At 39.0% G+C, this 24,029-nt stretch overlaps 2 protein-coding genes across 3 annotated transcripts in view; one reads left to right on the forward strand and one right to left on the reverse strand.

The window, feature by feature from the left end:
• piga (phosphatidylinositol glycan anchor biosynthesis, class A) overlaps positions 1-24,029 on the reverse strand; it is an 882,343-nt gene that overhangs the window by 43,588 nt on the left and 814,726 nt on the right. The window lies entirely within an intron of this gene.
• gja5a (gap junction protein, alpha 5a) lies at positions 8,067-23,991 on the forward strand. Of its 2 annotated transcripts, XM_079820643.1 has the most exons (3): positions 8,067-8,397; positions 9,596-9,838; positions 22,055-23,991. In XM_079820643.1, exon 3 carries the CDS (start codon positions 22,073-22,075, stop codon positions 23,270-23,272), a length of 1,200 nt encoding a protein of 399 aa, XP_079676769.1. In that variant the 5' UTR covers positions 8,067-8,397; positions 9,596-9,838; positions 22,055-22,072; the 3' UTR covers positions 23,273-23,991. The 2 variants fall into 2 exon arrangements, with proteins under 2 accessions (XP_079676769.1, XP_079676770.1); XM_079820644.1 differs by lacking the exon at positions 8,067-8,397 and having other exon boundaries at positions 9,724-9,838; positions 22,058-23,985.

The following is a 24,029-nucleotide window of genomic DNA, read 5'->3' on the forward strand; positions in this document are numbered from 1 at the left end:
ACCATTCAAATTGATAACCTCATCTGATTGCGAAGACCAAACACTCGCAACGCACTCCGAGTCCCTGTAACTGCTGTCACAGACGAAGTTGAACCCATGCAAGTTAACTCATACCATCTATAAGCTGAAGAAAGAGATTGTCGCCTTGCTCAACGTCTATGTTTGTACTGTGGTCAACCTGGTCATCTAAGAAACTCCTGTCCTTCACAACTACATCCGGAGTCCCAGAAATCGGTGAGTTTCTCTATTGATGCTCTAAATCCAGAAATGTGTCTCACTGTACCATAGTGATAATCACAATCACTGCCAATGGCCAGAAGATTGCAGGATTCTTCTTTGTTCACAAGAAAGACGGCGGCCTTCGACCATGCATTGATTATCTTGCTTTGAATGAGTTGACTGTTAAGTTCCCACATCCCCTACCTCTGGTTCCTGCAGCACTGGAACAACTTCGTACTGCCAGATACTACACCAAGCTGGATCTAGAGTGCGTACAATCTGATTCAGGTATGAAAGGGGGTTGAATGGAAGACTGCTTTTTCTACAATTACTGGGCACTATGAATACTTGGTTATGCCATTTGGCCTGGTCAACAGTCCTTCCGTCTTCATCAACGACGTGTTCAGAGACGTGCTCCACAAGACCGTAATTGTATACATTAATGATATCTTGATCTATTCAGACACTCTTGAACAGGGGTGTCCAAAGTCGGTCCTGGAGGGCCACTGTCCTGCAGAGTTTAGCTTCAGCTTGCCTCAACACACCTGTCTGGAAGTTTCTAGTATGCCTAATAAGACCTTGATTAGCTGGTTCAGGTGTGTTTAATTGGGGTTGGAGCTAAACTCTGCAGGACAATGGCCCTCCAGGAGCAGGATTGGACACCTCTGCTCTTGAAGAACACATCCAACACGTCAGAGCTGTAATCAGATTCATTAAGCATCAATTATATGCCAAGTAGGGAGAAGTGAGAGTTTCACAAGCCTTCAACTGCATTCTTGGGTTACATAATCAGTCCAGAAGGAGTGGCCATGGATGAGAGCAAGGTCAGGGCAGTTCTTGATTGGCCACAGCCCAATACTTTGAAAGAACTTCAACGCTTTTTGGGGTTCGCCAACTTCTATCGACGTTTTATTAGAAACTTTAGCTCTGTTGCCGACTCCCTAACGTCTATGATAAAGAGAGGAGCCAACCTTCTCAACTGGTCAGATGCAGCCATCCAGTCTTTTAAACAACTCAAACAACGTTTTGTCTCTGATTCCATTTTGCATCACCCCAATCCCGAACTCCTCTTCATACTCTGTCACTGGTTAGAGGGTTCTATTCATCCATTTACAGTGCTAACCGATCATAAGAATCTGGAATACTTAAGAACTGCCAAAAGACTCAATCCCAGGCAAGCTTGCTGGTCTGTGTTCTTCACCCGCTTCAACTTTGTAGTCACTTATCGTCCTGGGTCCAAGAACACAAAGGTGGATGCACTCTCCAGACAATATGAGCTTGATCAATTTCCCCAACGTCCTGAAACATTTCTGCCTCCCAACGTCATTGTTGCTCCTGTCCAGTGGGATATCATGACTGAAATTTAACAGGCCAACGCTAGGGTCCAAATTCCAGCTGAATGTCCACCTCAGTCTTCTTACCTAAAACCCTCAGAAATCGAGTTCTAGAACAGGTACATTCTCTGCCCAGCTCTGGTCACCCTGGTATTACTACCACTATCCATCTCCTACAGAACCGATTCTGGTGGCCATTCCTGTGCAAAGACACCATCATGTTTGTCCACCAATGTCAAACCTGCTATACACAGAAACGATCAAGACGGCTATCAGCCAGCCTGCTGCAACCTCTTCCCCTTCCACAACGCCCCTGGTCCCACATTGCTATCAACTTTGTTACAGATCTATCAGCATCCAACGGTCATACCACAATTCTCACTGTCATAGACAGATTCTCCAAAGCCTGCTGCCTCACACCTCTACGAGGTCCTCAATTTACGTCAAGACTCTGGTCTGCATTCTTCAAGTCACTTGATATTAATGTCAGTCTTACGTCTAGATGCCATCCTCAATCCAATGGTCAAGCTGAAAGACTAAACCAAGAGCTCATCCGTTTCCTTCGATCATACTCTAATCAGCATCAGAATGATTGGAGTCGCTTTCTAATATGGGCTGAGTATGCCCAGAATTCCATCCAAAAGGCATCTACAGGATTCCCCCCCTTTCAATGCATTTTGGGATTTCAACCACCTCCTATTCCCTTAGTCTGGGGAACCCACTAATGTCCCAGCAGTGAATGACTGGTTACGCGACCAAAGTGTACAGGCTGATCGTCATCGTCCCGGTCGTTTGTACAGTTCTGGCCAATAGGTGTGGCTGTCCACAAGAGACTTGCGTCTTCTGCTTCCTTGCAAGAAACTCAGTCCCAGGTACGTGGGTCCATTCCAAATTATCCGTCATATCACACCTGTTTTGTTATGCCTTGCCCTGCCTAATCATTATCGTATTTCTCCCACCTTCCATGTATCTCTGCTCAAGCCCACTGTTGGTTAAAATGAGGAGGGGGAGGAGGTATCCGGTGGTCAGGGTTCCCTACCCATCATGGTGGATGGCGAGGAGGCTTACCAGGTCCTAGAACTGCTGGACTCCAGACGCTGGGGAAGCATTCGCTAGTATCTCGTCGATTGGGAACGGTCCAGAGGAGCATTCTTCTGTCAACGCTAACGATATTCTCGACCCCAATCTTGTGGAGGAATTCCACTGAACCCATCCGGCGAGGCCGGCCCCTCGCGGAGGCTCTGTCACAGAGACGAACTCTGTGATTCCCTCCTCTGACCATCAGAGGGCTCCCTTACCCAAATATTGACTTTTCACTCACATCGTACCTGGCACTGATTACGTTGCTCAGCTGTAGCTCATTCTTGGGCCTATATAAACTGTCTCTCCACTACTCTTCCTTGCGAAGTCTTGTATTACTACGGTTTGGATTTCTGAGCGTTTACTTCTGTATTGCCTTCCTGTTGTGACCCAGTTTGTTCTGATTTAAGATTCTCTGCTGCCTGCCTTTTGGACTATCTACTTTGTTACTGACCTGTGAATGTTCTCCGCCTGCCCTGATCTACTGCCTGCTTATTGACCAAGACAGTGTCTGTCCTACGTTGCTGTGTTGGCTGGTATCTGACCATTGCCTGTTTTACCACGATTTTAATAAAAGCTAGCTTATGTATCCACTTCGAGTGATGCCTCGCTACAATAACAAATTTATTACTGTAACACACACATACTGCTCTCGTTACATTTGTCTCAGTCACCCTGTTTGTAGAAAAAAATGATTGGTGGGTGTTGGCAAGTGGAACAAAGCACTATCAACGTCATATAGTTGTGACTCATTTTAATAACGCTCACAGAAACTCTCCAGACAACAGTACGGCATGTGCAACAGTCTGATGATGACAATGAGGATTTGCGTAGTGACATACTATAGCACAAGACTCCAAATAGAGTCAAACATCTTTATTAAGACTCAAACTTCTGACCTCTTTCATTTATACATTTTGTGACATGGTCAAAAATATATATATATTTTTAGACAAATCATGTACACTCAAAAGAATACAAACATGTACCTATTAAGGTACATGTGGCCATCACTGGGGTGGTACTCTTAAGGATACATTTTTTGTACCTCCAAGTAGAGAAAAACAATGGTATAATTGTACACTAAGGACCAAAGTGTACATTTAAAGGTACAGTTATACGTTTTGTTCCCCAAGGAGTTACAATCCACTGTACCTTTTTTTCGAGTGTATTTCTGACCATGTCAGCATCCATGTATACTCTGTGATAAGATATTTCCTTTAATAATGTAATTTTTTCAGGACCATTTACATAACCAATCAAAGTAAACCATAGAATAGAATCTGATATTTTTTCAAGCAGATTAGAGTGAATCCTGGAAAGTCAGATGTTTTTCAAGGTCTCTCTCCAGATCATGGATCACGTTATACACTTGGATCATGCGTCTTTTAGTGTATAAAATACACTGCCGTTCAAAAGGTTGGACTCGGGATGATTTTTTTTTTCATGTTTTTGAAAGACGTCTGTTATGCTAACCAGGGCTGCATTTATTTAATCAGTAATACAGTAAAAACTGTAATATTGTAAAATATTATTACAATTTAAAATAGTTGTTTTCTATTTTAAAGGGGTCATGAATTGAGAAATAAAATTTTCATCATACTATAAGAATATCCTGTAAGTTTCAGAACTGAAAAGGTTCTCGTTTATGTGCCTGTTTATGACATCATAGATAGGTTTAAAACAGTTCCAGCGTGCACTGTTTGATTGACAGCTTTAATCATTGTAAAGCTGTCAATCAAACAGCGCACGCTGGAACTGTCAATCACACAGCGTGACTGAGTTCTGGACTGGCCAAAACTCAGAACTCACCAGTGCAGACAGCCCACGGCGGAGTTGAGGAAGGGAGGAGTCCAGATGGTGACAAGGCTGAGGATCTAGGGAGCTGAGCGTCATTGTCGGTTCTGGAGGCGATGTTGCGTTGACGAGCGTCGAAGGCCGAGCCAGAGCACCCGAGGGCTGAGGAGGAACTGGTGGGCACTTCCGGAGCGAGGATCTGCTCTGTCCTCTTTCTCTTAGGCTCTGACGCGTCGTGGTGGGTGGTAACTCTCTGTCTGCAAGGGGCTCACACGAGTGCTCCATGGTCAAAGGTGGTGATTCGGGCTCTGAATCAGGGACAGACACTCTCCAGACACCGGATGATGGCTTCTTTCCAGTTCAGACCGGCAGAGTCTGCACTGTAAAAAAAACATTTTTGGAAAAATTGTGACAATTGATCATTACATATTGGCCCAATAAATGACTTCCAAATAATTATCCCCATGCAAAAAGATGCATTGTACTAATCATAGCTTAAGGTCTTAACTCAAAATTAAAATTGTATATTCACCGAACATATTTAATTGTGCTCAGTCAATCTATGAAGTCGAAGTGAAAAATCCATGTTGGCTGAACAAGTCCTACGTCCGAAAAACGGTATACGCATGCGCAAAATGCGCTTGAAAAAAAACGTTCGTGTGGAGATTTCAAATGCGGAGCGCGGCGAACCAGCAGGTGCTGAAGACCGAAACAGACATTCCCAAGAGAATAGAGAGATATTCATCTCACAAAGACATTGGTGAGTATTTAGCACTGAAATTATTCTACAGAGCTTTGCTTTATGACCCAGTATGAAGTTTAAAAGACATTTTGTAGAATCACGAGTTCATGCATTCATTGGTTTCATGCGTGTGTTCTCGTTTACCTCGTTTACTCTAAGGGTAGCCAATAGTTTTATTTTCCTCATGTATTATATGTCTAAAATGATAGGTAATAAGTAAATTAAGTCATTTGTGTGATATATGCGGCATGCGACCGTTGAACACGGTGCAGGAGATTGCATTTGGCGTCGACCTCTTTCAGGGCTTAAAGGGTTAGTTCACCCAAAAATGAAAATTCTGTCATTAATTACTTACCCTCATGTCGTTCGACACCCGTAATCTTCGGAACACAAATGAAGATATTTTAGTTGAAATCCGATGGCTCTGAAAGGCCTCCATTGGCACAATGCACGGTACACTCTCAAGACCCTTAAAAGGTACTAAAGATGTCGTTACAAAGTCCATCTCACTACAGTGGTTCTACAATAACTTTATGGAGTGAGGAGAATAGTTTTTGTGCGCAAAAAAACCCTAAATAACGACTTATATAGTGATGACGATTTCAAAACACGGCACCATGAAGCTTCGAAGCGTTATGAATAATTGAGTCGAATCATGATTCGGATCGCGTGTCAAACCACCAAACTGCTGAAATTTGGTGATCCAAACTGCTGAATCGACTCACTGATTCATAACGCTTCGAAGCTGCATGATTCCGTGTTTTGAAATCGTCATCACTATATAAGTAGTTATTTAGGGTTTTTTTACTCACAAAAACTATTCTCGTCACTCCATAAAGTTATTGTAGAACCACTGTAGTGAGATGGACTTTGTAACGACGTTTTTAGTACCTTTTAAGGGTCTTGAGAGTGTAAAGTGCCATTGTGCCAATGGAGGCCTTTCAGAGCCATCAGATTTCAACTAAAATATCTTCATTTGTGTTCTGAAGATGAACGTCTTACGGGTGTCGAACGACATGAGGGTAAGTAATTAATGACAGAATTTTCATTTTTGGGTGAACTAACCCTTTAAGTTATTGCCTTTTAATATCAAACACGTCAAGCTCGATTTTCTTATTCATCCATTCATTCGTCTCATCCTCATTATATAATGAAGAACTTCTGTTCTGTCATTTGCCAAATGTGATGCAGGGAAACTTTGCCAATAATGTTAGTTTTTATTTTTATTTGCAGGTTTTTAGCTTGCAGTGCCGTGTTTTCTTCACCACTTTAAGACATCCTGTTATGCAGAAGAATTCTTGAATATTCAGAGTTTTCCTTATTGAAAATAAGGTATTTTCACCAAATATCCTGTGTTGGAATTTACTTGTTAATAAAGTAATGTGATAAAATGTGTTCTGTATTTTGTATTTTGCTTAATATATTTATGTTTTTAGTCATTTTTGTCTTTTGGGACAGTGAGAAATAAAAATGTTTTACTACAATTTAAAATATTTAATTGGACCAACCTCACAGTTTCACTGTAAAACATTTCTCCAATTAAAAATTTTCTAGTGAGCGATCACATCTAAATATTTTAGTTGGCCAAATTGAAAAATTTAGATGTGATCGGTCACTAGAAAATTTTAAATGGGAGAGGCCTGACATTTTTTACAGTGTTGGCAAATAAAATTTTTCCATTGGCTCAACATATTATTTCTAATTGAGCCCATGTTAACAGGCTGTTGCCACAATGGATACAATTAAATTCACAGAAATTCAATTTGGCCAATTGAAAAATTTAGATGTGATCGCTCACTAGAAAATTTTAAATTGGAGGGGCCTTAAATTTTTTACAGTGTGGGAGGTCAACGGGATGGTGGTAGTTCGCCCGATACAGAACAGTGACTTCAGGGTCTCGTTGTCATAAGGGCTGGTGAATGCAAGACGACAGAAGTTTGTTGAAAATGTCAGAAAAACTGTGCTCTGCTGAGCCACTGAAATAAATCGAGCTCTTGAATCCATTTTGGAGGTCCGTCATTTGTCACGGTGTATGCAGGCAGACGAATGAAGACAGATGAATCAGGTTCCAAAATATCACAAGTTTAATTATAGTTCAAAAAGCCAGGCAGACAGGTAGTCGCAAACACATCTAACATAACAATGCTCCACGGTCGAAGGTGGTGATTCGGGCTCTGGGTCTTGGAAACACTGAGAAGGTATAGCTTAAATAGGAACTCAAAACGAGGTAGTTAATCAAACACTGCTGAACAGAACAAACTCATAATGACTTGACCATGACGCTTAAATGAAAGATGCTCAGACAGAATTATGAAGAAGAGAGGCAGCCAAGGACGCCTTTAATGCCCTATGTTTATATCCCAGAGCCACTTGTCATCTCTTGACTTTTATCTTTTTGACTAAATTAATCCCATTTATATGCATGTGAAGAGATGGGGAAACCGTCAAAAACAACTGAACAACTTACACAGGCATATACGAAGATTCCCTGAGGGCTTTCCTGTGATGTGTGGTGTTAGATGAGCTCAAATAAGAAATGATAGGTGCATTCGATATTAAAATATATAGCTGATGGGAATTTTTTTTCATTTTCCATTTTAATTTAAACTATGGTTACCTTGGTAGAAGCTGGTACATGATTAGAGGAAGCTGTTCTTAAAATAGGCGTCAAAGTTCCCTCAAGCAAGTTTTCCATTTGCTTGTTTTTCCTTGCTTTTGTCATTTCTCCATGACTATAAATGAACGAGTGCACACAAAGTCATACACCTCTGGTGTCCCTTACACCAAATTAGCATCAAGTTGCTTTGTGCACATTATGCTATATATAAATACAGACATACACAAATACACATGGACCCAGCAGCAAGGAGTACTCAAATCTACAGAATTCCCACCACACACACACACACACACACACACACACACACACACACACACACACACAGACAGACCCTTGAGCAAGGAGGAATGAAACCTAAAAGATTGCCATTATATAAAGCTGACATACATCTTCTGGCTCTCAGTCGATGAGCAGCATAAGCATTGAAAGAGAAGTGACGAGAGAGAGGGCTTACAGCTCAGGCTTCTGTTTAAATTAGTCTCTGTGAAGTTTTTTGAATTTCTTACAGTTGCTTCCTCACTGGGATATAGTAGCCTAACAAGACTATATGAAGGAGAGAAAGAAGGACACCTGAACAAAGAAGAAAAAATGGACCATGTGATCAGGTACAATATTTTAATATTCTATAAATACTGACACAACCATTTTGGCTACATTGATGCATCATATTGTTCAGCTGATAAAGACATATTTGGGAAAAATACAGTAAAAACTACTTGATTTCACATTTTAAGTGGGGTGCCAACACATCCTAAACTCGCTAACATGATGCTAGGATGATGTTGGTGGTTGCCAGGGTGTTGTTATGAGTCAATTAGAATTAATTTTAGCTTTAGCTTGCTATAATTTGTCAACCAAGCCATTTTGGAAAAATATGCTTCTACCTACATTTTTGCAAAACTCCAAAATACATACAATTCACTGCAGTTTCCAGCTGAATTGAGCACTTGTGGCTGTAAAACACCAACAACTTTTATTCTTTTTCACTAAAATTATGATTACAGGGGCATATTATCAATTAAAAAAGACTAATTGTTCTATGCACAATACTATGCTATGACCACAAAACACTTTTACCATATGCATGATATGTAAATTGATACATTATTTATGACATTTCAATCACAAATCCAGCTCCAGCACATATGAATGGCTTTAGTTTTCTGATGTATTAAAACGTGCATGGTAGCAGCTCTGCTCGTACAAGCATTAACATTTTAGCGCTACACACTGGATATTCAATTTCTGAACTGCCTCAATACGAACAACCAACATAATAGAATGTTGCCAGATCCAAGTTCAAATGGATAGTTAACTCACGTCAGGATTTAAAGCAGGGCGCATGCTAAACAAATCTGCATTTGACTATTTTATTGTACAATTATATAAATATATAGATTAAAATTAAGGTCATGTGCGTACATGAAGAAGTGCATGTATGGGGAAAATATGTTTGTGTGGTTGACGCATGAAAAGGTTTATTGATCAGGGTAGTGGTAAAACTTCAACAATATAGTGACAAGCAGAACGCATCATAGCACCAGTGAACAACCATTGTGTTCTTTTACAATCTCACTTCCTCTCTTTACACGGTGGTATTCTTCTCACCAAAATAGTGCCACCAAGTACATTCTGGTTGGGGGGGGGGGGGTAGATTGGGGTGGGGGCAAATAGAAAGAGAGAGGGAGGGAAGGAGGAAGAGAGGGGGAGGAGGAAAAGGAAGAGTGGAGGGGGGTTTGAAACACTCCCTGGGATGGCCCAGTATTTCTCAAAGTGTCCAACACTTTTGCTTTATTCCCACAGTGGGACATGCACGAGGGGGCCTGTGCTGTATTTGAACTCCAGTCTCGCTAGACTGTTTTCTATAGAGATACACTGCCATTTTCTCCATCGCTCAGTATATCCCCACTGCCATACAGACATCAGAGTTGGGCTACGTCTACAGGACCCCCGGGCCACATAATTAGAGCCCACACGTTCATCTGAAGAGGACAAGACCACAGCAGAATCAACCAAAAACGGTCTCATAAGTCAGCAGTCAGACAGGTAATTAACTTTTATATATCACACTAATTATTTAAGAGATATGTGGGACAAATAAAATTTTATTTTTTTGTATTTGATTTGTTTCATGATTTTGATGTACAGTGCAGAATGCTGTATTCAAATAATTAAAAACAACAGATGATTGGTAGATAATTTTTAATAGCCTATTAAAATACGTATATTTTAAATTACATTTATAATAAACATTTAATGTACTAATTAAATTTTATGTATTAATAGTTTTTTTGCAATTATTTGTATTTATGTTAACAAAATTGTGCTAGTAGACTTTGCTACATTCATTTATTACATGGTCATAAATCATTCGAGTTTCAAAATAAATCAATAAAGTACTCATTAATTACATTTGCACATTATGACATCATTGTTGGAATGATCATTTCTGATTAGCACTTATCGAACAGATGCTTTTTGTCATCATAAAGGATTGTGATTTTGATTGTATTTCAGTGACTAACTGACTGTCTAGTCTATTTTAATAATGTGAATTAAGGCCTATTCACACCGCGCGACAGATGCCGACGGACGGCAACAGACACTTTTCGTCGGGTGTTGCCGGATCAGTGTGTTACCCCTCTCAGTGTCTGTCGGAGCTTGTTTTCGCAGATTGAACATGCTGAATCGGATTTAGAATGTGACATGCTATAATCTGGTGACTGTTGGCGTTGGTCTGTGTCTGTGAATTGGCTTTTAGATCAGATGAGCTGTGATTAGTGTGTAAACAGCAGTTTTATATATACATAATTAGATACAGTGGCCACACTTAACCTACACAAATGTATGAATGTCATTAAGTATCAATGTATCAAAATTGTGACTGCAATTAAATTATGTTCAAACTTTTTGCAGACCTAACTCTACATTTCTAAGCCATGTTCTTGTGTTAAACTTTTTATTTTGCTTGAAAACTTTCTTATTGGTTTACTGTTGTGTTATTAAATGCAATGGCATTCATACATTTGTATGCATGGCTTAAGTTTCCAAATACATATTAAGGGTCACTGTATTTTAAATATATTATAGATCTCTCACAAGTTGTATTCACAAAGTGCAAAAGCCCTGTATTTCAATAAGACACTGGCTGATTATTGCAGTTGCTTTGACAGTTAAGAGAAAAACAAAACCGCCATGTAAGGAAACTCATAACCCAGTTACTATGGATTGTTTTCATGGTCCATTTGAGGAATCCCACTGGATGGCAGGTGTCTGTGTGCGTATAATGGGATTCTGCAGTGGGCAAAGTCGGACGAGGGGTATTCTCACTTCATATGGCTAAACTCAGCATCTCATCCTTGACCCCTCCATCGATTAAAGCGGCATGTGTCAGTCCGGGAATGTCTGGCTTAAACAGTTGTTCTGTCCTTTGTTTTTAAAAGCATTCATATGTTTAGCATTGGTATGCAAGTTCAAGCCCAATAACACTAGTGCATTCACAGGTTAAGACTTCAATTGGAAGTTATGATAGTTTGCTTTGTCCAAAAGAATTTGATTCAATTTCCTCGCATTCTTTCACTGTATTTTCCTCTGTACTTTTGTGCAAGTGCCATCCCCCTTTTAATTTCACACTCCACACATGTATACTGCAGGTTAACGTTCTATTTACATATTTATGAGGTCAATAATGCTCACTCGACAAATACTAGATGCAATGACCATCTGTGGAAATGTTACCAAGAATATCTTCTCTGATTGTCTTAAATCTTTTGAAACAACCTAATATTGTATCTTCATCACCCTCATAACAGTGTTTGTCACTGTTCAACACTGTTTAACTGCTTCCCTCAGATGCTGGAACTAAACAGCGTGAATTATATATCTGCGACTTTACATGGTGCATGAATATTAGCAAAGCTATAGGACAGAGGGAACTTAAGTTATGATTGTCTCTTTGTAACATCCAAGTGCCGCCTTGATTAATGTTGTATACATTTGATGCTGCACATTTTGGGTAAAGTAGTGTTTTACTACCTATGGTTAATAATGACCCTTAAACAGGGTTTAACTCAGGGTTAATTGCAGTCACAGCCCTTCTCTTTCTCAGAGATGATACAACTACAGCAGGGTTTTTCATAGTTTTAGTATATAAATCGATGTTTATGACATTCAAGCGTTACATTTTATTGATTGTACTGAGATAATATACAAGTATGGGGAATTTAAAGTTATGTGAGAAGAGGTGTATCTATCTATATATTATATATATATATATATATATATATATATATATATATATATATATATATATATATATATATATATATATATATATATATATATATATATATATATATATATATATATATATATATACACACACAATAATAAATTCATTTACATACATCATCCTTTATCAAAAAAAATACTAGACATTAATGCTTGAGGAAACAACACATTAAGAACCAAGGACTCTACACATGATACTTATTAAAATTAACTATTAAATAGTTATTGTTTTGTCTTGTGGACTATAGCGTTCAAAAGTTTGGATTTGGAAGATTTTGAAATGTTTTTGAAATGCTCACCAAGGCTCACCAAAAACACAGTAAATACAGTAATACTGTGATATGTTATTAAAATTTAAAGTAAGTTTTAATTTCTTTTTAAATATATTTTAAAGTGTAATTTATTCCAAATCTTTGGTGACAAAACTGAATTTTCAGTACAATACAGATACAGTACATCAATAATATTGTGAAGTATTATTACAACTATTATTATTAACTGTTTTCTATTTTAAAATTAATTAAAATGTATTCCTTTGATGGAAAAGCTGAATTTTCAGCATCATCTTCAGAAATCTTTCTAATATCCTGATTTGGTGCTCAAGAATCAGTTCTTATCATTAACGAATGTTGAAAACAGCCGTGTTACTTTTTTCAGGATCATTTAATACAGAAAGATAATAAGAACAGCATTTATTTGAAATCGAAATCTTATGTAACATTATAAATGTCTTTACTGCCCCTTTTGAGCAATTTAATGCTTGCTGAATAAAACCTAATTTTTCAAAAACAAAACAACAACATGTAAACTGTACATTTCTGTGGCAATAACTTCATTAATTAATTCATTCATAAACATTCATTTTTATGATCCCTCTTATTTGAAAAAAAAGATAAACATCATGCAAACTTATAATCAGATCTATATAAACCACAGTGTTTGTCTTTGTGTCTTGCCTAGTTTACAACTCTGGTTATATTGGGATAAAGATGTGACTACAGTCTGTGGTGTCATGCTGATTCTGGTAGTCCCTGACACCAGGTTTAGGGGAAAGGGTTTAAATAAATATTTATTCAGAGTTAAGGGGTCGGTTTCATGCGTGGGCATTGTAGAGCCTCTTATGGTGTGAGTATCAGTGTGCCCGCAACGACATGATCACTGTGAGAAAAACCAGCATACCATCACTTGCCAACAGTGCCTGGCACCTTTGTGAAGTGCTACTAGATTGTTTCAAAGGTGTCGTGGCAATGTTCCCAGCTTGTTAAACTGATGCAAATGGAAGCAAGAGGCTGCATGTTATTCTAAGTTTATTTTTGTTATTGAATGTTTGACAATGGCTTAGAGTCATAAATAACAGCTAAAGAATCCTTGAGGGTTAAGGGAAGCTCTGATGATTCCTAACAAACAATTTAAAAGAAGTTCAGGAAGAGTTTTGAATAGCTTCTCAGATCTTGATCCATAAGCATCTTTCCAAATCAAATCTTTAAAAAAGGCCACAAAATGAATGTTTAATGCAGGTCATTACTGATGTAATGAGTATATAAGTAAACATTTAGCCCTCAAAGTTGATGTGTTAGAAGAAGGAAAAATGGGCAAGCGTAAGGATTTGAGCGAGTTTGACAAGCGCCAATTGGTGATTGCTAGACGACCGTATCAGAGCATCTCCAAAACTGCAGCTCTTGTGGGGTGTTCCCGGTCTGCGGTGGTCAGTTTCTATCAAAAGTGTGTCCAAGGAAGGAACAGTGGTGAACCGACGACAGGGTCAAGGGCGGCCAAGGCTCATTGATGCACGTGGGGAGCGAAGGCTGGCCCGTGTGGTCCAATCAAACACAAGCTATTGCAACTTAAATTGCTCAAGAAGTTAATGCTGGTTCTGATAGAAAGGTGTCAGAATACACAGTGTATCGCAGTTTGTTGCGTATGGGGCTGCATAGCCTCAGACCAGTCAGGGTGCCCATACTGACCTCTGTCCACAGCCGAAAGTGCCAACAGTGGGCACGTGAGCATCAGAACTGGACCACGGAGCAAAGGAGGAAGGTGGCCTGGTCTGATGAATCACGGTTTCTTTTACATCACGTGGATGGCCGGGTGCGTGTGCGTCGCTTACCTGGGGAACAAATGGCACCAGGATGCACTATGGGAAGAAGGCAAGCCAGTGGAGGCAGTGTGATGCTTTGGGCAATGTTCTGCTGGGAAACCTTTGGTCCTGCCTCCCATGTGGATGTTATTTTGACATGTACCACCTATTAAAAGCACTGTTGCAGAACATGTACACCCTTTCATGAAAACGGTATTCGAGTCTGGTGGCTGTGGCCACAAAAGCAAAAATGGTTAAGGAATGGTTTGAAAAGCACAAGTTTGAGGTGTTGACTTGGCCTCCAAATTCCCCAAATCACAATCCAATGGAGCATCTGTGGGATGTGCTGAACAAACAAGTCCGATCCATGGAGACCCAACCTCGCAACTTACCGGACTTAAAGGATCTGCTGCTAACATCTTGGTGCCAGATACCATGGTACACCTTCAGGGGTCTCGTGGAGTCCATGTCTCGACGGGTCAGGGCTGTTTTGGCAGCAAAAGGGGGACCAACACTAGCTTGACGTCGTCATACTCAGATTCTAGTCAGAATATGAGTCTGATACTGCTCCATTGGGTTGTGATTATGGGGCGTGTTTCAACCGAACCAGGAAAGGAAATGCCTCTGCACTCCATTGGATAGACTTACAACCAATCAGAGCAACGGAGTAAGTGACCTATGTTGAGCGATGCATAGTTGTCAACAGAACTCACGCTGGAAGAAGATGAGTGTAAACGATCTTTGCTGGTGTTGTAAAAAGAATTTAAGGATACACAGAGTACTTTAGCCTGACGTCGTCATACTCAGATTCAAACAAATTCAACCCAATCGCCCTTTGGTGACGTGGATGATTACGTTACTGTTGATCATCTGTCCTTCATCATATGACAATTTGATTGGTCCAAACTGCTATGGTTCGAGCATAGTTGTTCCACAACGGATCAAGTCCAGACCGAACTTCCCGACCTCAAATGTTGTGAGCAGGGCTAAGTTCGGCCGGCATCTAGGCTAGACCAACACAATATTAGGAAGGTGATCATAATGTTATGCCTGATCGGTTTATATATATATGACATTTGAGGTCAGTAACCAATGTCAAGTCTTTCCTTTTAAAAATAGAAAATCATATGAGAGCAGGTGAAAGTTCTTCCCGTCTTGTCATTCATCTCACCAACCCGTGTGTGTGCACTGAAGTCCCATTGTTTGCTACCTTCAAGAAATACAGCGGTCTTTGACCTCTCATAATACGTCATGATAAGAGCTTTTGGGGTTTTAGGATTTTGTGCATTAACCAAAAATTATCAGCACAAATGAACTCTTATCTTGTGTCGTTCTCTTGCTCCCTTTGGGAAAGTAAACACCCTTGCACTTTGAGACCCTAAGAGACTTGTTTCCTTTAAAGTAGCAAGTCTAAAGGAAATCATATTGTTTGAAATTGCTTCCTAAGAGAAGAAGAAAAGGAAGATGGAAAAAAAGGAAAATGTAGAGACAGAAGGAGAGAGAGCACACACTGGCAACATAGATCGCCTAGCCAGTGTGAATCAGATGGGCATTTCCGTCCTCCTTCTGTTTTTTCTCTATTTTTTGAATGTCTAAGATTCCGTTCCCACCGATGCCATTACGAACAGCTTTTGCCAACACAACATAGCACACGGGTTTGTGGAGTTCAGATCACAGAATGACAGTCATTTCCAAAGCATCTGATGGGAAAAGACTTTAGATTACATTTTAAAATGAATGAATGAATAAATGCAAAAACTGCAAGCATTAGATTAGCATCCACGACACCGAACATCATAACTGGACAAACATTTAGAATTTTATGAACTAGATTGTGCATTTGTCAAATGTCTGTGTATGAAAGAAACTCATTCTGTAAGATAGACTAGTGCTTTAAAGAGGGTAAAATTTAAATTATAAAATTGTTGCACATATAGAGTTAAGACAGCTCATTGAATTTTCATTATTAGAATTGACTTTTTATACTAAGATAATAAGATTTCATTGTTCAGTGAACTACCCACTGCTCTTTCCCTTCAGTAGCTCATTTAAAGACCAGACCCTGACATGCACATTGCACAGAAAATTGACAAAATTATGTTAAAGTGCCCCGGTTATGTTTTTTTGAATATTCCCTTTCATCCCGCATGTAAATTTGCTGTCTGTAAATGTAAACATTCTGCAAAGTTGTAACGTCGAAAGTGCACAAATAAAGTTATTGTCTCCCAAAAGAAAGAATCGACTCTGAACCGCCTAAATGAGTCATTTGTATTTCAAATTTTGTTTTTTAAATCACCAGATAAGACATTTACATAATGCCCGCCTATGTTGTAACGTTGTCCGCCTGCAAACAACTTGATTCGCCCTCAAACACGTTATTTTACTGACGACTCCTCAAATCTCGAAGTTCAACACCAGATTCGCAAAATGCTTGCTCTTGAAAGATGGGTCAGTACTCAGTTTATTTGGACCAGCTTGTTCCTCAGCTTGTTCCTGTGTTTTATATTTTGTAGGGCTCCGGCTGACCAGATAACTCACGTTATTACTGTCTTACTGAAATAGTTTCGCAAATCAGCTGTGTGCCACTATTGCCTAAAACTGTGTCTATTAATGCAGACTGTCTGTTGTTCTTACTACTTTGAGTAAAGATAAAGATGGAGCAAGATTTGTTTTGCAAACTTTAATGTTACATCAGTCATTCACATTAGTGCTGGGCTAACGTATGCGCCGTTATTGATACAGTTCCCGCATTATTTAGAAAAATACACATGAGTTTTTTGATGCACATACCCTTAATGCTGATGGTGAGGAATTACAGTTGCAACATCTCACAATGTACCTCAAAATGAGTAGCGTATCACTGAGAAACGTTGTGCTCAAGTCGTCCTTGCAATGGAGGTTCGGGTTGAATAACTAAGTACTTCCTATCTTACCATCATCAGACTCGCGTTCAAATTGATATGGCAAAATTGACGGCATTGTTACTGTCTTTACAGTGTGTACAATCGCTGTGGACTGAGGAAGCCTCCGGAGTTGAAATTCAGTTATGGTGATGGTCATTTAGCTTCCAACACATGCTTTAAGTGGTAGACCAATCACAACAGACTGGGCCATCTGGCCAATTAGAGCAGAGTAGTCTCGTGGAAAGAAGGGATTGAGAAAGACTGATTCATCCAACGAGTCATTTGAGAATCATTGAAAAATGTGGTGATGTGCAATGTATATTATGAGAAAATGGAAGTGTTTTTTGACCTTTGATGAATGTAAAGCAGTTGTAGGAGACCTCCAAAACAAAATTAGGAACATTTAAAATAGCATAAAAGGGGCACTTTAAAATTCATGTCTTAAGTGCATTTGGGTCAATCTCACAAAACAATATTGGGGAATATAAACTACATGGTTCACATTTCCCAAAATCAATAGAAAAACAATAAGAAAATATTTTATGCATAAAGATAATACTAAAAAAGGAAATGTAATACAATAAATATACATTAAAGTGAGTATAACAAAATAAGCTCCTTTATATTTAGTCCTGTTATTTCATTAGTGCCCTGGATTAACTTTCACAAAACATTAATGGTAGATCAGACATTTTGACTATTTTACATCTGCTAAAAAAGCAGGAGGGCCTCCATTCAAACTGTCTGTCCATATTTGGCCATTCTACAGGAGATCAGCAAGATCAGTACTAGGGTTTGGTACAGGATGGGTGTGAGAGGGCAGTCAGATACAAACCCACACACACATAGACTTTAAAGGTAACTCTCCAGTGTGGCTGCAGATAGTGCTTCATAAAACATTTGAGGTTTAATGGGTATTCGAGTGACAACATCCTGTAAATAGCATTAAATTGAAACCCCTTTCCAAGGTACCCTTAACTGGCGCTAAAGAAAACAACTAAAACAGGCATGTGGAGAACCTGAAAAAAGATCAATGTGTGTGTCAGAGCAAAAGACACAATAACACACTTGTTGCATTGCTTTTACAACTTTTAAGATGTTACATACAAGATGCTTTACGGAATGACTGGAATTTAGAGTGATTTATTTAAGGGTAGATTGACGTGGCTGGAGTGGCATTTACGGAAATGAGGCAGCGCTCGCTGATGTTATTTTGGGAAACGGAGCAACACTGGACAGTGTTAATGTTAATGTCTAAGATTAATACACCTGAACTCACGCTTGACACCTTTGAGAGGAACAGATAGTAAACTTTCCAAGGAGTTCACTCATTAGTATTTATTTCATTTAAATAATATGCGGTACTATAAAAAGCATCTCTTGAAAGTGTTTGCTACTGCTTCTAAAATGACTAAAATAAATATCATTTTTTATTAAAAACTGATGGAGTGACAGTTTAAGAGTAAATAAATGGTCAAATAAGCTGTTTGGATTAAGACTTTAGCTCTCTAGATTAAAATGTTCAACCCTTTTTGGCCCCAACAACAATAGCGGCTTTTTATCCCAAATACTATCTTTTCACCCAACAGTTACTGAAAAAAGTTATTCATTTACCTTCATAAACTGCAAATTAGAAATATTTTTTTCTTTTCTTAAAATGTAAAGTTGTTGCCATTTAACCCATTAAGGCCCGTTCACATCAAGAACAATAACTAAACAGATATCTTAATTATATTAGCGCTCATACCAGCAGAGGATATCATTGTTTATTTTTAAGGGTTTGTTTAACCAGAAATTAAAATTCTGTCATTAATCACTCGCCCTCATGTCGTTCTAAACCCGTGAGACCTTTGTTCATCTTCAGAACACAAATTAAGATATTTTTGGTGAAATCAGAGAACTTTCTGACCCCCATAGACTGCAACATTAATACCACTTTCAAGGTCCAAAAAGTTAGTAAAGACATTGTTAAAATAGTCCATGTGACTACAGTGGTTCAACCTTAATTTTATAAAGCGACGAGAATACTTGGAACGACATGAGGGTGAGTAATTAATGACAGAATTTTAATTTTGGGGTGAACTATCCCTTTAAGTGCACGCTGCAGTTCTGTCATCTGCTGCTTTAAATGCTCCAGCTCTTTAAAGCAGGATGGATTCTGATTGGCTGTCAATGTTTTTATCATTCATCATCTGTGAAAAAAATTGTTTTGAAAGTGATTCAAACAATATCTTTTCTTTGAGCCGTTATCGTTATAGTTGTGTAGACTCAGCTATTCTTTTATTTTATACTTTATTGTTATAGTAATCATTAATAATATAGAAAATAAAGAATAAAAGTCTTTAAACATGTTAAAATACTAAACAGAATTTTTTAAAAAGAAAATAAAAAACAGCCTGGTTTCTCAGCCTGTCCCATTTGTCTGAATGTCTTATTGTTTATATGACATTAGTATTTGTCATACATAGAGGAACAGTGACCCCTGTCATCTCGTTTGATTTGTTTCTGTGATGACAAGTTCAGTTAGTCCCCGCAGTGTCCTGAAAGATATATCACTCACACAGGGACAAAAAAGAAGCACAAAGGCTGGCACACATGATGTAGTTGGGACACCGCAGCAGTGTGGTAAAATGATCACCCTATCTAGGTCTGTACAGGGTCATTCAGAGGGGCAGTTCTCAGGGCCCTTGGCATCACAATGCCCTGCCAAGACCACTGTTCCCATCCCACCACAAAATAGGACAGGCCAGACTAAAATTAGAACTGTCATCCCTGTGTTTAAGTTCATAGTGTGCCCTCTCAGGCCCTGCTTTAAATATACAATATAACATGACATACTTGGAAACCTCTAGAAAAGTTTAAGTGCATCACAATAACAAAAAGAAAAGAAAAGAAAGAAAAGACATCAGTATTTTTTTTAGATGCAATGTCTTGTAAAAATAAGTGTGTTAGGCTTTGAGTGGTTTTTGAGATGAACTGATGCAGCCACTAAAAATCACCTTAACACTGTGATTAAAAGTACTTTCAAAGATGACTTTAATAATAATAATCATAGTTTTAATAATAGTTTTATAGTTGCCTTCAGTTCGGTTTTTACTTGAGGAAAACTAGTGTGTAAGTTTTGGTTTTAGCAATTTGTTAGGCTCACTTGTAGACCTGTGAGGGAATTTTTTTTGGAGAGGCTGATATGTGAACCAGTATAAGATTGCAGCAAGTTTGATTTTGATCTATTTATTGATAATTATGCACCAAAAACATAACTGATATCCCCTTGATATATATATAAATAAAAAAGTCGTGATTAATGAATGACGCATTAACCTCTCCAATCAACAACACGAGGCTTAGCAATAGTTAACCAACAGAGCAGCGCCATCTGCAGACTAAACAAACACATGAATGGAGAGCCACGTTAAAGTTACTCACATATGCGTTAAGAAACTCCATCCTTCACTCCTTCACTATATACTGCGAAATATTATGTCCCAGTCATTCAGTCTCACTTGTTCTGAGATTCTTCGTTAATCTGGATTTCATCGATATATCGACAAGTTTCTCTTCACTTGATAACCAAGCAGGCTTCATGACGGACTACAATGATTCTAAAAGCTGATTGGCTTGTGGTTACCTCTCACACAATGATTGGTTAAATATGCAGAAGGAGACAAAATCTTTTTTTTATTGAATAAATATTATGAAAATATATTGCCATGTATAACCCGTTTTTAGCTTAATAACTATACTTTTTTTAAAGGAGCATTAAAGGAGATGCCTGTACAATATGATTTTTTTGAGGGCAAGACTGATTCAATATAATTTAACTTCTTTTAAAAGCATGGTTTCTTGGGAATGTCTCTTTATCCCCTTGCACATTTTGCAGTCTTTTTTCAGTCATTTTTCATTTTAGAAGAAGCAAACATTGTATCATTTGAAAATGCACTCTGATTGGTCAGTTTAGTAATGAGAGGCGCCTTTACGCCGTTTCATTGTGTCATTGTGATTTGTACATTGATTAAAACGACATTTTTGGAACTGAATTATGCACATTAGTGGGCAAATTTATTTAAACGAAAGTAAACTTTATCAACTTATGAATCTTCTAAATACATTTTTGAGAAGACATAAGTTGTGTCCAATTCAGAGGCTGCATCCTTCGAAGGCTGCGAAGGTTGGACTCTAGCAGTGTTAAATGGGACGGACTAGCCTATGGAGGATTGTTCTTGTCGCCTATAGCAACTGTGACAGCTGCCATTGATGAGTGGCAGTAGCGCTTGTACTGCACTTTTTTAAAAGTTATAGGCTATTCAACTGTCTGAAAACAAAACAGGATTCACAAACTGTCTAAATATGTTCACCATGGTCCATTTCTGTATATAATAAAGAGTAGGCCTATACAATATATACAAGATATGGCTAAAGGGATAGTTCACCCAAAAATTAAAATTATGTCATCATTTACTCACCCTTAAGTTTTCCAAACATGTGTGAGTTTTTTTGTTCTGCTGAACACAAAAGAAGATATTTTGAAGGATGTTTGTAACAAAGCAGATAGAGCAACCATTTACTACCATAGTATTTATCCCCCTACTAAGCTAGTCAATGGTTGCTCTATCTGCTTGGTAGATCTAATCGCTTTAAAGTTTTTTTTCCGTATCATTAAATATTTGAGTAATCTGAGACCCAATACTTATGTTTAAATGGGTAATTTGGCATTTGAAGCAAAGGCCACATTTGAAGGAGCCTTTGAATTGGGGCAGCCTTCGTTGCGCATCAGTGATGCAATTGGCCTTCGAATACGGCCTTCAAAGGAAGCAGCCTCTGAAATGAGAAGCAGCATCAGTCTCCCCTTTCCTTATATTCAGGGGTAATATCATCCATACATTTCAAAACAGCTGGAAATGCATGACTTTTGACAACATGCTAAAACTGATCTTGATGCCAATCTCATTTTGTGTTTATTTTCTCTCTCTTTCTTTCCTCTCTCTGCCTCAGTAGGTCTGCCGTGGAGTGATGGGGGACTGGAGTCTCTTGGGTAATTTTCTGGAAGAGGTGCAGGAGCACTCCACGGCCGTAGGGAAGGTGTGGTTAACCGTGCTGTTCATTTTCCGTATCCTGGTGCTGGGCACGGCTGCAGAGTCATCATGGGGTGATGAGCAGTCCGACTTCATGTGTGACACACTACAACCCGGTTGCACCAACGTCTGTTATGATCGAGCTTTCCCTATTGCCCATATCCGCTACTGGGTGCTGCAGATTGTCTTTGTATCAACACCATCCCTCATCTACATGGGCCATGCCATGCACATTGTTCGCAGGGAGGAGAAGAGGAAGCAGAGGGAGATGGAGGAGAAGGAGGGAAAAGGAGAGAAGGAGTATATGGAACACAAAGAGAAAGTCGAAGATACAAAGACAAAGATCCGCCTAAAGGGAGCGCTGCTGCAGACGTACGTCTTGAGTATCGTAATACGCTTGGTCATGGAAGTGACCTTCATTGTGATCCAGTACATGATGTACGGCATATTCCTGAATGCTCTTTATCCTTGTAACATTTCACCATGCCCCAACACTGTGAACTGTTACATGTCCCGTCCGACAGAGAAAAATGTCTTCATTGTGTTCATGCTGGTGGTGGCGGCCGTTTCACTGTTCCTCAGTGTGCTAGAGCTGTATTACCTCGGATGGAAACAATGCAAGCAATGTCTTAGAAAATACGCAGACAATCATGTCAATGACATCAAAAACAAAAACAGCAAAGTTGTTTCTGTTATCCAACCTGGCAAGACTAGTATTCCGATGAAACTGCCTGAGACTGCTCAGCGTCGTCCCTCCCAAACCTGCACCCCACCCCCAGATTTCAACCAGTGCCTAGCATCAAGCCAAGGTCCAACATCACCCCCACATCTTCATTCTCACCATCTCCATCACATCCATCAAACCTGCCAGCCCTTCACAGACCACCTGGCCCACCAGCAGAACTCTGTCAACATGGCCACCGAGCGGCATCATCATAGCCACGATGACCTGGATCCTGCTGAGGACTTCCTGCAGATGAGCTACGGAAGCCCTGAGGCGCGACTCCCGGGTGAGATGACACCTAGCGCCCCCTCCACGCCATCCTCCCAACCAGGATTCTCCAGAGACAAGCGCCGGCTTAGCAAGACCAGTGGTACTAGTAGTAACCGGGTCAAGCCAAGCGATCTGGCCGTGTAGGTTGGGTTACAGGAGGTCCCAGAGGAAGAGCTAGCCTTAAGATGAGAAATATGAATATGAGGGGTGTGCATGTTTGTGTGTGTATAAGTATGTTTGTGTGTTGGTACTATGAGATGGAATATTTAATTAATTTGGGCTTAAATAACACCATAAATCAGAAGATATTGGATAATGAGAGTAAGACAGAGAGAGAATCTGTATCAGAGCATTTAATCTGGTTTCATTGAAACTGTTGTCGTAATTGCTAAAGTGTTTGTAGATTTTTTTAGGGTGGGATCAAGTGATCCTGAACGAAAGCCTGTTGATTAAACCGGATGAATGGATGGATGGATGGATGGATGGATGAATGGAAGATGAGAGGACTACTGAAATAAATTGGTGACATTTACAAGATAGCACTGGATAGTTTTGCACAGTGGTAAGGTTCATATTTTATGAAAAATAAAATTGATTTATGTTTTTGTGGTCTGCAATTCAAAACACTCAACTTAAACACTGTTTTGAGAAAAAAAAGAAGCAATAAAGCATTTAAAACATATCTTAAACATATCCAAAAAAGGGGGAAAACAGCACTTTGTACAGGCCAGAAGAAGATAAAGAATTTTTTTAATATATAGGTTTATAGATTTAATTAGCAATAACATGACTGCAGAAGAGAGTTTATGTGACTATGCTTCATATTTACTGAAATATATGTGAAATAAATAACACTGAATTCTATTAAGTGTCTTATTTTATATATTTTCTTGCAATCAAC

Source organism: Gobio gobio (assembly GCF_949357685.1).
Source record: "Gobio gobio genome assembly, chromosome: 7".
Taxonomy (NCBI): Eukaryota; Metazoa; Chordata; class Actinopteri; order Cypriniformes; family Gobionidae; genus Gobio; species Gobio gobio.